Source organism: Pygocentrus nattereri, chromosome 11 (genome assembly GCF_015220715.1).
Source record: "Pygocentrus nattereri isolate fPygNat1 chromosome 11, fPygNat1.pri, whole genome shotgun sequence".
In the NCBI taxonomy this organism is placed as follows: Eukaryota; Metazoa; Chordata; class Actinopteri; order Characiformes; family Serrasalmidae; genus Pygocentrus; species Pygocentrus nattereri.
The window spans coordinates 10,538,206-10,553,268 of NC_051221.1; the positions used below are offsets into that span (position 1 = coordinate 10,538,206).

A 15,063-nucleotide genomic window follows, 5' to 3' on the forward strand; every position below is an offset into this window, starting at 1 on the left:
CATACATATTATATATATATATAAATATATATATGCAAACATAATACAGGTACAGCAGCACAAACTCAAGTAACAGTTACAGGAGAAGAGTAACAGCAGCAAATATACACAAACACGTCACAGTTACAGCAGCACACACTCAAATAACACAGTTACAGCAACACACACAAATAACACAGTTACAGCAACACACACATAAACAGCAAAGTTACAGCAGCACACACATTAAAACATATCACAGCAACAGCAGGACATATACACAAACACAGCACAGTTAAAGCAGCTGAGAAACAAAAACACACAAACACACACACACACAGCAGAGTTACAGCCCACACTGAAGCAGCTGTTACAGCACCCCACACACAAGCTGCACCATAACAGCAGAACACGTATATACAATCAGCACAGCCACAACACACACACAGCACATAAGAATACGAAAACATGCATTCACAGACGTGTGTGTATGCACAGAGCCAGACACTTACACAGAGATGCACACATTTAATAAATATTCAAATAAACTCATGCATTCACAATGATATGCATGTGAGCACAAGTACACACAGAGCACATCCCCATGTCTTAGCACTGCTCAGCTTTCATCCACAATTAAAGCTCTTTTCTCCACTCATCTTACAGCATGACTATCAAACTACACAGCACTGCAGACAAACACTCAGCTTTATCCAGCCGCTTCTCTGCCTTAGCTTTTACTCCCTGCACCCAGAGCCAGGAAAAAGCAGCAGCAGCAGCAGCAGCAGCAGCACAGCCACTGCCTGACCAAAGTAATGAATCAACCTTTCTCTGACTTATCAGCACATAAAATGAAGCAGACCCAGCAGGCCAGAAACCGAGCACAACATAGAAAAATGATAATGTGGCCTAATTCTGCAGGGCATGGTTCCACAATCTTACAGGAACAGTTTGTCCAAAAATGTTATTATTGAGTTTCCTCCTTTATTCTAGATGTAGTCCATCAATCATGTCATATTTGGGGTCTAAAGTTTGCTTCTTTAGTTTTATACTGGAGCTACTGTAGCAAACAAATAATGGAATCTTACATTTACATTTTAGGTATTTAGCTGCAAGAAGGGCTTTGATGTCTGCTCAGGGAACGTATCCTAGATAGCACAAATAGGTTAGAGTCCAAAGAGTCTCTGGAACTAAGACACAGTCAGAAACAAAAGCCAGTGCTGATATCAGCCAGAAGCTGCTACATTTTAATAAGAACCATGCAATGTCACAGTGTCCAGAGGCCTGTACAGTATAGATCAGAGGTATTTAATTAAAATTCAATAAGGTCCAGTTTCCTCAAGTGAAAATTTCCTCAAGCGGTCTGGAACACCATAATTGTCAAATGTCTATTTGGCATCATGATTCAGTGCCTTATACTGTTTAATGAAGTACCCTAGTAGTATATCAACATCTTATGTAGTCAACAAATGGATGTCAATTCAAATAAAGTCCAATTCAGTCATATTTCAACAACATTTGTCAGTTTTCTGTTTTTAAAGCACGTCATGTGACTCACTTTCTTCTCTAACTGCTGTTTCTCGCCTCGTCCCTCTCCTGTATATGCCTCACTCACTCAGTCACAGTGTTCATCGTAATGCACAGATTTGATTGGCTGAGTGGCATCACATGTGATATTTACAACAACTGTGATTGGTCTGTGAGTTTCCCGGGCCGCTAAAGCTACAGTAATGACTAGAAAGGTTACACAGATTAAAAGAGGACCACCCTGTCAAAATTAAATAATTCTCCATAGGTTATTGGTTATAGGTCCAGGTCCATATAGAACAGTGTCTGTGTTTGGACTCGGACCGCGGTCCTCCTATTAGTGACCTCTGGTATAGATCCTACATTTTCAGTTATGGTCAAAGTTTCTTATCTGTTTACTTCAAATATGGAAGAATAGAAAAACTATTGCAGCCAGTTTAAGGCTATCACATAAGCTCTGTATTGTGGTCTCAGATAGTACAAAATGCAGCTATAGCACATAGGACAAGCTCAAAAACAAGCTCAAACTCATTGCATACTCTTCATGGAAAGACGTCACAAACCTGCTTAAACTAACTTCACAAACCTGCCACTTAACTTTACAAATCTGCCAACTAACTTCACAAACCTGCTTAAACTAACTTCACAAACCTGCCACTTAACTTCACAAACCTGCCACTTAACTTCACAAACCTGCCAACTAACTTCAAAAACCTGCTTAAACTAACTTCACAAACCTGCCACTTAACTTCACAAACCTGCTTTAACTAACTTCACAAACCTGCTTTAACTAACTTCACAAACCTGCCACTTAACTTCACAAACCTGCCACTTAACTTCACAAACCTGCTTAAACTAACTTCACAAACCTGCCACTTAACTTCACAAACCTGCCAACTAACTTCACAAACCTGCTTAAACTAACTTCACAAACCTGCCACTTAACTTCACAAACCTGCTTAAACTAACTTCACAAACCTGCCACTTAACTTCACAAACCTGCCACTTAACTTCACAAACCTGCTTAAACTAACTTCACAAACCTGCCACTTAACTTCACAAACCTGCCACTTAACTTCATAAACCTGCCACTTAACTTCACAAACCTGCCACTTAACTTCACAAACCTGCTTAAACTAACTTCACAAACCTGCCACTTAACTTCATAAACCTGCCACTTAACTTCACAAACCTGCCACTTAACTTCACAAACCTGCTTAAACTAACTTCACAAACCTGCCACTTAACTTCACAAACCTGCCACTTAACTTCACAAACCTGCTTAAACTAACTTCACAAACCTGCCACTTAACTTCACAAACCTGCTTAAACTAACTTCACAAACCTGCCACTTAACTTCATAAACCTGCTTAAACTAACTTCACAAACCTGCCACTTAACTTCACAAACCTGCTTAAACTAACTTCACAAACCTGCCACTTAACTTCACAAACCTGCTTTAACTTCACAAACCTGCCAACTAACTTCACAAACCTGCCACTTAACTTCACAAACCTGCCACTTAAGTTTAACAAACCTGCTTAAACTAACATCACAATCCTGCTTAAACTAACTTCACAAACCTGCCACTTAACTTCACAAACCTGATTTAACTTCACAAACCTGCCACTTAACTTCACCAACCTGACACTTAACTTCACAAACCTGACACTTAACTTCACAAACCTGTCAACTAACTTCACAAACCTGGCACTTAACTTCACAAACCTCAAACCAAATCATGGAAAGCAGTGTCTATGGTTTTATATAGAACCATTTTCTTTGCTAAAGAACCCTTGAAGAACCATCTTTTTAAGAGTGTATTAACATTACATTTACAGCATACACTCTTATCCAGAGCGACTTTACAATTTGATCATTTTTACACAGGTAGGCCAAGGTGGTGTTAGGAGTCTTGCCCAAGGACTCTTATTGGTATAGTGTAGGGTGAAAGGCAAAGGTGGTAACCACTACACTACACCAACCACCTTTAATTGAGGTGTGACGTTCATGTCATTTCCTATGGATTGTACTCTGGGTTTAATACAGTGCCTATACTATTATTCAAATATGTTTCATATAATGCCTTAAAAATTCAAACATCAAAGTTGATAATGTGAGGGCCCTACTCATCATGTTCCCCTTCATGAGTTTGACCATGCCTGTCAGAGCGGAGATTATTTGAAACTGTGCAGGGCAGTGCGTCTCTAGCACTGTAATAGCTAAAAGCAGTCTTTTTGTCCATTTGTTCATCATTTTGTCCATTTTAATACTTGATAACTACATTTGCCTTGAAGCTCCAGTACAAGATTAACGAAGCAACTTAAGACACCAAACAAGTCTTAGCTTATCAACAGCATTTAAGGTTAAGGAGATAGATTTAGAGATCCTTAATAGTCCCATAAAGTGAAAATTTCACCTCCACAGTCTAAGCCATCCATGCAGTGAAACATCACATACACACTAGTGAACACACACACACACACACACACACACACACTAGGGGGCAGTGAACACACTTGTCTGGAATGGTGGGCCATCCTATCCACAGTGCCCAGGGAGCAGTTGGGGGTTAGGCGCCTTGCTCAAGGGCACCTCAGTCATGTACTGTCAGCTCAGGGGATCAACCCAGCGACCTTCCAGTCACAGGGCTGGTTCCCTAACCTCCAGCCCACGACTGCCCCTTAACTGTATAGATATGATTTACAGACAAACTGTCCTTTGAAACAATGTGACTTCAACCTTAGGCACGTCTTGCAATTTCTTAAAATAGGAAACTGCTGAACATTCTTACTGGGGGGCCGGGGGGTCCTGGTAGGCCTGGAGGTCCTGGAAGACCATTGGCTCCTCTTGGTCCAGGGGGTCCCTGCCAGAATATAAGATATAAAAACACTGTTTGGTCAAGAACAGCACTCTAGATGAGAGAACACCCCACTGTCTGTCAAAAGTACGGGGACATTTTGCTTTCTGTTAAAATGTTTGACACATTGAAAAGACACATTGAAACTGTTTTGGCCCAAAGACGGTGCTGATGAGTGCCAACATTACAACAAGGGGATAAAATGTGGGTTTTGGACTATTCACAACAAAGCACTGTTGCAAATACTGTCTCTAATATTTGTGCATGTGATATTGCTTTACCCAATAAAGATCTAACATGATAACTTACTGCAAACCACTAAAGAGAGCACAATCATTTGTATCACAAACATGTCCCCAAACTTTTTACCGGCATTTGCTTTCATAAATGATGCTTGGTTTGTGCAGACAGGTAAGGCACTGACCTCAGGGCCAATGTTGCCTTCGTCTCCTGGGATACCAGGTTTTCCCGGAGATCCCTAAACGAGCAAAGAAAAGCAGAGACAGAGAGACAGACAGATAAAAATAAAATGACTGCCATCATATAAGACCTCTAAACTGTCTGAAGAGTGTATGATGAACAAGTAGAAATGGTCCAAAACGACTGAATCCTCCTATAAAGTTATGATTTGAGCAGAGTGAGGAGTAACGTGGTGCAAAGTACTGTGTTATAGGAATTACTTTGTCCTTCTGTTCCTAATATAGAAGTAATGAGATTATTGGTTAAATAATTGCATTGCAGTTTGAGAAAAGTTATTAGAAGGGGGAAGTCGACACTGGAACTTGGTGAAACTATTGCTATGAAATCCCATGTGGTTGCTAAACTATTGCTATGGCATTGCTATGTTATTCCAGGTGGTTGTTGAGGTGTTGCTAACCCATTTCTATGGTATCCCAGGTAGTACCAAGGTATTGCAAGGGCATTACTATGGTATCCCAGGCAGTTGCTAATGTGTTGCTAGGCCACTATAATGTTATCCCAGATGGTTGTTGAGATGTTGCTAAACCATTGCTATGCTATTCCAGGTGGTTGCTAAGGTGTTGGTTGTTCATTGCTATGTTATTCCAGGTGGTCACTAAGGTATTGGTAGGCCGTTGCTATGCTATCCCAGGTGATTGTTGAGGTGTTGCTAAGTCATTGGCAGATAATTGTTAAAATGCTCCGAGGTCATTGCTGTGGTATCCCAGGTGATTGTTAAAGTATTGCTGGGCCATTGCTTTGCTATCCCAGGTGGTTGTTGAGGAGTGGCTAAACCATTGCTATGCTATTCCAGGTGGTTGCTAAGGAATTGCTGGAGCATTGCTATGCTATCCCAGGTGGTTGCTAAGGTATTGCTAGACCAATGCTGTGCTTTCCCATGTGGTTGCTCAAGTGTTGCTAAGCCATTGGTATGTCATCCCAGGTGGTTGCTAAGTTATTGCTAGGCCATTGCTGTGGTATCCTAAATGACTGCATTTGAAATAGGCTTGTTTTTTGGCCATTGCTTTGTTATCCCAGGTGGTTGCTAAGGTATTGGTAGACCATTGCTATGCTATCCCAGGTGGTTGCCAGGTATTGCTTGGCCATCACTGTGGTATCCTAGATGACTGCAGACTTTGAAATTGCATTTGAAAAAGACTTTGTTATGATAGTGATGAAATACAGAAGCAAACAGAGTGAGTTATGCAGGTTGAGAAGGAGCTATAAAAGGTCCTACATCCTTTATGTAAGGGTAAAATGATATGTAAATCTATCTTTTAGAGACACGTTTAAAAAAAGAAATCATATACATACAGGAGGTCCAGCAGTCTCAGGTCCCTAGACAGAGAAGCACAAACAAATAAACAAGCAGATGACTCATCCTCTGAATATCACTGTGATGCTTCAGAATTGCAGTAGCGGCCAAACATGGCAGGATTCATCACCACAAGCAGCACTGAACATGCATTCGAGAATTTGGGCTGCGTATTTGAGTGTGTATGAAGGACTGATGGAGGGAACTTACTGGAGGTCCAGCTGGTCCAGGAAAACCTGGCAGACCCTATATCCAGAACACAATAATATAAGAAAATCAATGCAGTGTGCAATCACTGGTCACTCTCCTGTAGCTCCATCTTGCTAATGTGCAGTTAAGGTTAAATTCATCTGCTGAGGCCCAGTTTGTGTTGGACATCCTCTAGTACTTCATCAGTGGTCAGTTCTCACCACAGAGCTCCTCTTGTGTGGATATATTTGGGTGGTGGTCCATTCTCGACCTAGCAGTGATACTGATATATATATATATAAAAACCCCAAAACACTGTGGTGCCTGAAACACTCAGACTCGGACTCAGGCTGTAGCTTTCAGGATAGATTTTAAGGTTCTGTTACTAGTTTTTAAGGGTCTAAATGACCTTTAAGCACCACCTACATCACAAATGTCAAAGAATGGACCAAACCCAAACATCTGGACAGGTAGGTGGAGCTCATGGAGTAGTAAATCAGAGTAAATGGGAAATCTGCGTGCTTTGAATGTGGTCATTAGGAAGGCTTTCGAAATGAGAGTCAGTGATTAGAGTTCTTACCCTCTCTCCGACTGGCCCTCTTGGCCCCATCGGCCCCATAGGCCCCTGTGCAAAGAAATCAGTCACGGTGTTATAATGTTTAGCAACACTTTTATCCAACCCTGCTTTGTAACATTGACATAACCATGTCATAAACATGCCATAGCAGACATCATGTGGTCATCAGTAGGCATTACAGATTCAGTAAAATAGTAGCGTCTTGTAAGCATTACTAGTAATTGTCATTGCTGATACAATGATATTTGATGTAATGACAGCTTATGTCACATGATCATTTTACTGTGTGCTCTAATTCACCATCATGACCGTCATTATGGAAACATGACTGTGTTATATTACTGGATATAATCTGTCATAACAACTCATCACCTGCCATGACATGTTTATGCCATGGTTGACAATGTTTTGTAGCAGAGTTCAAGCGAAACAGTCATGATATGACATCAGCTCACACTAGGGCTGCCAAAATAACATCTGAAATTCAAATATTCTTCACATATTTTCCAAATTAGCTCATAATATACGTAATGAACCCTTGATACAGTATATTTGAAATCATCCAGATTAATACATTACTTATTTAAACTAATACACAACTTCTGTGTGCTTCTCTATGGATTTAGCCTTAAAGTAGTGGATCAAAAAATTACATTTACACAGTTTTCCACATGCTTGAGACAAAGTCAATGAGCCTGAACCTGCCTGGTGTCCAAATTTTGCATCTTTAGTTTAGCACTGAAGTTATGAGGCTAACGTTGCTCACAAACACTGCACGTCAATAGACACCAAAATCTTTTCCATAAGTGCAATAGAAACAACAGAAATGGCAAATCTGTTCCAGCGTCTATGCCTGCATAACATGCATGGACGTGAAGGGTGTCTGAATTTGGCACAACACCAGTTGTCTAAAAAAAGTGCAAGCCAAAAAGCAAAAAAGTTCAGCTACACAATCAAGTTTTTTTACATTATAATGCACTGTAGGAGATACTGTGCCTACTTAATCTTAATAAGGCTTGCAGTGAGATGGTTTGTGGATGTATTTAAAGAAAAGATATGGGTGATCATTGACGTCCAGTGTAAGTTAGCCTCTTAGCTCCGGCGCTAAATGAAAGAAGCAGAATTTGGACTCTTAAAGGCTGCTTGGCTATATCCGAAAATTGCGCAAACTTGATTCGTCACCAAACTATTCCCTTTATGTCAGCCACCAAACAATCAGTATTGGTCTATTTGACTTCCTATCAGAATAAAAGCTGCAGTTGTTGGAGGAAAAAAAGCAGAGCAGCCTAATGTCCCCACTGCATGTTCAGCCACGTTCAGCATCTCAGGTTTTCTAATGCATTTTTGCCTGTGTGGTCTGTGATGGTATCTTGTCACTTACACCTGGTCCTGGAAGCCCTTGTAAGCCTCTCTGGCCCGGCAGGCCGATCTGACCCGGCTCTCCTTTGCTGCCCTAAAACAAACACACACACACAAACACAGCAAAACACAAACAGCTTTATCACAGCGCAGCATCAGCAGCTGCCGTTGCTTAGATACGCCGCAGCATGGCCGGTCAATGCTAAATCAATTAGACACTCTCCTCCGCACCAGTGCATTCTCAGCAGGACACAGAGAGGTGGCCTGCTTTCTCTAGATCGGGCGCTGGACCATATCTCATTGCTGATTATAAGACTGAGGGATCATTAAATAGAAAGGGTTTAATCACAAGTTTTAATTAAGCCATAAACTCCAGGGTACAGTTCTTCTACAGTTCGTTTCCTCCTGTATTTATACCCCTTGTGTTTGTCCTGTTCCTTGCTTGGTGTTTCGTTGTTTGTGGTTTGTTGTGTTTTCAGATGACGGGTTCTGAGATTTTTTCGTACTTTGTTCTTTGCCGTTTGTTCCAGTGGTTAGTTAAGCCTCCAGTTGATCTAGTTAAGCTTTTCCTTTATTTCTGTTTTTTTTTTTCATTGCCGTTTTCAACATCAACACCAATTCGACACCAACAAAGCTCCCAACTCACTCTTGCATGCGGCTTCTTATCTGCTTCGTCTCCACCAACATTACAGAACCCACATAATGGTTCTCCTCTCTTTCATCTCCTAAATGCTGACAGTATCTACCCAACAGGACATCATAAACTCATACTAACTCAACCATAGACCCTTAAGATTTAAGCTAACGTAACACTGGGCACAAATTAACATAACCGTTTCGCATAGTTAAAGTAGGTCAAGCAGCGTATGCTTCTGGTCACATCACTATGTTTCCTAGCCAAGTTCTCCCACCAAAATTCAGAGCGATTGGTCAGCATTTGAAAGAAATCTGTGCCAATTAGTATTTTCTGCACTGCAATAAATGGTGTCTGGTCGAGTAAAATGATCTTAAATATAGTCAGTAGTCAAATATTTCTCCAGTTGAGATTGTGGCTATTTCTATCCGTTCTTACTTGTTTTATTAAATAAAATGATTTCACTACGTTGGCAAATAATTTAGCTTGTTTTAAAAAAATAAGCTTGAAATAAGTCAAATTTTCTGCCAGTACAGTCAGATAATACATTGAAGATAATACAATAATACACTGAAAGACATTAAGTTAAGACTAAGATAATACAATGGTTATCTTATTTTTTTAACGGAGAACATTCTCACGTTTGTGGGTTTCTTTGGTCTCTTGTGCTGCCATCTTGCACCTCCTGCCCCTCTTGTTTTAAGGGTCATGTAGCCCTAACACGTCACCCTACCCCTCTATCTCAACAAAAATCTGGACACCCCAGCCCAAGACGTGAACGCACGGGGTAATAATGGCATCAGAGATAGAGGCGAGGGGTGAAATGGAATTGGGCCTAAGTCTGCACTTATCCTGGGTTAAACCTAGCTTTAGACATTCTGTCATACTTCTTGCCTAATCACAAAAAAACCCAAAAATAATTCAGATAAACTTCATGCATGTGTTGAAACTAATACAGTAGCATGGCTTCATATTCAGCCTTTATGGGACAGAATGTACAGTTTTGTATCAGTGATGTTTCAGCCAGTAGCACCGTGGTTACACCCTTGTTAACTCCATTGATTGATATGCTGGAAGAAGTTCTCCTACTCACAGGTGCGCCAGGGGAGCCCGGGGTGCCTGGAAGACCCTGGAACGAAACCAAGAAACAAACGACATGGTGTGAAAGCCACTCGGTGTGAGTCAGAGAGACCAGACATAGGTGCAGCATGAGGTAAATCCCTAATAAACAGGCACTGTTGTAGAGAACGGAGGTACAGAGCTCTAACGAGGTGCTTGAAAAAAGAGTGGAGAGGAGAAAAACAACTTCCTCTGGCTCATTATAGGCCTGTCAATGAGAGAAATAATGAGGCCGGGGCAGAAGCTTAAATAACAACGCTAAAATAAAACCCAGAACGGCCTTTTCCACAGGGGTCGTGTGGTCAGAGTAGCAGACAACATGAAAGGTCAACACTGTGTCTTAGGACAGTGAATGTGTGCGGTGTCGTAAGTGAACTGAGGATGTTCTCACGCGAGTCGTCGTCCTGGCGCCTTACACAGAGGTGTGTTTTAGAAATGTATTCAGAATCGGTTGTTCAGAGGTTTCAGATTTGTGTTCTGTATGTGTATACTGTTTATACTGTACGGTACCATTATTATTATAAGTTATTATTATTATTATTATATGTATAAATTTTATTTTTCTGTAAAAAACACAAATAATTACTGTGAGGTTGATGTTATGCTGCATAAGACAGCATTAAGGAATAAAACAGCGACTGAGACTTAAATAGGCCTGAAAACTTTTAGCACAAGCATTTCAGTTTTATTCTACTCATTCAGATTTTGGTGTTTTAAAGGGTTTTAATTTGTTTTAATTGTTTTATATACAGTACCTCACAAAAGTGAGAACGCCCCTCACATTTCTGCCAATATTTTATCTTTTCATGGGGCGACATTATGGAAATGAAACTTGGATATAACTTAAAGTAGTCAGTGTTCAGCTTGTATAGCAGTGCAGATTTACTGTCCTCTGAAAAGAACTCAACACACAGCCATTAACGTCTAAATTAATTAAACTGGCAACACAAGTGAGTCTGCCTCACAGTGAACATGTCCAAATTGTACATGGTTCCAGGTGTGAATGGGGAGCCGGGCTGGTAAATTTGGTGTTTTGGGTACAATTCGCTCATACTGGCCACTGGATATTCAACATGGCACCTCATGGCAAAGAACTCTCTGAGGATGTGAGAAATTGAATTGTTGCTCTCCACAAAGACGGCCTAGGCTATAAGAAGATTGCTGACACCCTGAACCTGAGCTATAGCACAGTGGCCAAGGTCATACAGTGGTTTTCCAAGGCAGGGTCTGCTCAGAACATGCCTCGCCAGAGTCAACCAAAGAAGTTGAGTCCACATGTTCAGCATCATAGCCAGAGGTTGGCTTAAAAAAATAGATGCATGAGTTCTGCCAGCATTGCTGCAGAGGTTGAAAAAGTGGGAGGTCAGCCTGTCAGTGCTCAGACCATACACCGCACAATGTATCAACTTGGTCTGCATGGCCATCGTCCCAGAAGGAAGCCTCTTCTGAAGCTGACGCACAAGAAAGTCTGCAAAGAGTTTGTTGAAGACAAGCAGTCCAAGAACATGGATTACTGGGACCATGTCATGTGGTCGGATGAGACCAATATAAACTTGTTTGGCTCAGATGGTGTCCAGCATGTGTGGTGGTGTCCTGGTGAGGAGTACCAAGGCAGTTTTCCAATTCGATAATGACCCCAAACACATCTACAAGATGACAACTGCCTTGCTGAAGGTAAAGGTGATAGACTGGCCAAGTATGTCTCCAGACCTAAAGCCAATTGAGCACCTGTGGGGCATCCTCAAGTGGAAGAAGGAGGACTCACTTGTGTTGCCAGTTATTTAGACATTAATGGCTGTGTGTTGAATTATTTCAGAGGACAGTAAATCTAAACTGCTATACAAGCTGAACACTGACTACTTCAAGTTATATCCAAGTTTCATTTCTGTAGTGTCGTCCCATAAAAAGATATAATAAAATATTTGCAGAAATGTGAGGGGTGCACTCACTTCTGTGAGATACTATGTATATGTGTGTGTGTATATACACACACACACACACACTCACCAGCCACAGTTCAGTTGCTTGTTAACGTAAATAGATTTACATTTGGCTGATGCTCTTATCCAGAGTGGCTTACAATTTTATTGTTTTACACAAGTAGGCGAAGGTAGTGTTAGGAGTCTTGCCCAAGGACTCTTATTGGTATAGCGTAGGGTGCTTGCCCTGGTGGGGGATTGAACCCTAGTCTACAGCATAGAAGACAGAGGTGTTAACCACTACACTAACCAACCACCAACCACCAACCAACCACACCAACCAAATAGCTAATCAGCCTATCACATGTCCACAACTCAGTCCATTTAGGCATGTAGAGGTGGTCCAGACAACTTGCTGAAGTGCAGACCGAGCATCAGAATGAGGAAGAAAGGGGATTTAAGGGGCTTTGAACGTGGCGTGGTTGTTGGTGCCAGACGGGCTGGTCTGAGTATTTCAGAAACTGCTGATCTACTGGGATTTTCATGATCAACCATCTCTAGGGTTTACAGAGAACAGTCCAACAAATAGAAAATATCCAGTGAGCGGTCAGTTGTGTGGACGAAAATGCCTTGTTGATGTGAGAGGTCAGAGGAGAATGGACAGACTGGTTCCAGATGATAGAAAGGCAACAGGAACTCAAATAACCAACCAAAATCTCTGAGGAACGTTTCCAACACCTTGTTTAAAGTATGCCACGAAGAATTAAAGCAGTTCTGAAGGCAAAAGGGGGTCCAACCTTTTTATATGTAAATGACATATTTACATTAAATCACTGGTAACTGAGCTGTTTTCTTGTAGTTGTTATGTGAAAATGCAGAATATTACAGTACCTTAATTAACAGATGCAGCTACATCACAAACTGCATTGTCACAGTATACAGTGTACATCATTTTATTGTTATTTACTGTTAATATGTTTCAGTATGTTACATTTAAACTAATGCACCTAGTAGACAGTAATTTACTGTCATTTTGCAGTGATTTATTTTGTTGTTGTTTTTACAGTGAATGTGTCCTAATAGAAAAATCAACCATTTGCTTTAAAATCTATATGTCCAAACAACTGAGAAGGGAAGCTTACATCTCGTCCATCGCGACCGTCCTCTCCTGGAGATCCCCGAGGCCCTGGAGAGCCTGGAGGTCCAGCAGGTCCAGGGATTGGTTTCGGGTCCGGCTGGATGGATTAAGAGATTCAAGAAGAAATGAGTGCAAAGACGTTCACTTTTTACTGCAACTGTTTCCCAGAGAACAACTGAGTACACAGATAACACTATGTAGTTACTTATAAACAGTAATAAACCTTGCTTCATAAAAAGATTAAGCATTTCCCAATAATGACGTTATCAGGGAGGCTTAAAGCCACTTCATTTACAATAAATGTATGGTACTCTCAGAGTCTGACCCATTTAGATGCCTAATTTTTGACATGAAATTGACCCAATTTAGTAAAGAACTTCCTAGATAATAATAGATAACAGCCCCTGTGAGCTTCTACATGTAGATATCCACATTATAAGCTGCTCTTCCATTACTTTCATGCACTCTTCTACTGAAACGTCTGGCTTAGAGGGTCTCTAAACTGAACCGGACTGTCGTATATTTTCTCCAGCTGTCTGTAAACTTTCTATCTGAGAAAAAAAAAAGCCAGAGGCTTTCAGCTTCCCATGGTTGGAAACACTTTCCTTCAGAAAATCAATAACTATATAATCTGTTCCTCATAACCTCTTAAGGGGCAGCCTGAATGGGACGACCTGCCACATAATGAAGAATAAACCACAAACTACCTGTTGCCTCTAGCTCTGCTTTATTAACTCAAAGCAAGCCGAGGCCTCCTGCTCGCTAGTGCGCTTCCTACAAAGGCCAAATAAACTGAATGGCTTGTAACGGCACCCATTTGTCTTTTGAAAAGAGACATTTCAATGGGATAATGATCACTGGATGTCACCAATCGCCCTTTCCTCTTAATCTGGTCTTGAAAGCTAAAAGTATTTGCTACTATAGAATAAGAAAAAGTCCATTTTTAAAGGGGATAATTATGACTTTTAAATGGCCCCCTATCGTATCGAGCTCTTTTCATTTACCCGTCACATATTGGTGAATAGAGAACACAGGAAGTATAGCAGAAAGCAATTAAGCAACAAAGCACTGGAATAGATTATTCGCTTAAAAAAAAGACAAAACAAAACAAAAAAAACTTAAGTGAAGTGAAAAAAATCAAATACCTCAGCATTGGCATACATCTTGAAGAAGCACAGGGAGAGAATAGAAAATCACGGCAGAGTTAGTGAGAACGCCACCCGACACCTCACCAGCAGAATCAGAAATAAAGCAACACATCTTCAAAACAACAGCAGTGATTGGCCAGCAACACAAGGAAAGAAGGAGTGATGTGAAACTGCTTCTGATGTCAGCGAAGCCTCTCAACCAGTACAGTAACATTAAAGCTTGTTAATGAGCCGTAATGATAACGGTTCTTTGTAAACGTTAGAGATTACATCGGTCAAATAATGTATAACGTGAATTTAATGACATTTCCTGGCTGTTTCTTTTAGGTCCCGGCAGCAGATCTTGACCTAACACTTTACTTGAACCTCGGTACATAACATTGACATTACATGTTGTGGGTGATGTCATACGCTGTCATGACACATTTTGTCCGACGTCGTAATATTTGATGTCATGACAGCTTATGTCGCATGCTTTATGTTTGCTGAGCACTCATGGCATCCGTCATGAGAGTTATTCATATTGGTAACATGACATTGTCATATTACTGGATGCAATGACATCCTATGGCATGTTTATGGTGTGGCTATGTCGATGTCATGTAGAAAGGTTATGTAAAGTGTAACCAATTGTGTACATATGTTCATATTTTATGTGATGCATAGAAAACAGTTTAGTGACATCACTAATTTTATACACAAACATTTTGCTAAATGTAATAAACATGTAATTGCATGCAATGTAATGTATTAAGCGTATATTGAGTAAAAATGCTAGTTTTATTCTTCAGTTGCATGTTCAAACTGTTTAATTCAAACTGTACTGTTATTGAATACTGC

General features: G+C 40.7%; 1 protein-coding gene across 1 annotated transcript in view; it reads right to left on the reverse strand.

Annotated features, from left to right (window-relative positions):
* LOC119264276 (collagen alpha-1(IX) chain-like) overlaps positions 1–15,063 on the reverse strand; it is an 83,046-nt gene that overhangs the window by 28,717 nt on the left and 39,266 nt on the right. Inside the window, exons 7-15 of the mRNA XM_037542536.1 lie at positions 14,221–14,238; positions 13,080–13,172; positions 9,993–10,028; positions 8,288–8,359; positions 6,910–6,954; positions 6,351–6,386; positions 6,140–6,163; positions 4,791–4,844; positions 4,301–4,372 (exon numbers count right to left, since the gene is read on the reverse strand). Of these exons, the coding sequence (XP_037398433.1) occupies positions 4,301–4,372; positions 4,791–4,844; positions 6,140–6,163; positions 6,351–6,386; positions 6,910–6,954; positions 8,288–8,359; positions 9,993–10,028; positions 13,080–13,172; positions 14,221–14,238 (450 nt within the window). The remainder of the gene's footprint in view (positions 1–4,300; positions 4,373–4,790; positions 4,845–6,139; positions 6,164–6,350; positions 6,387–6,909; positions 6,955–8,287; positions 8,360–9,992; positions 10,029–13,079; positions 13,173–14,220; positions 14,239–15,063) is intronic.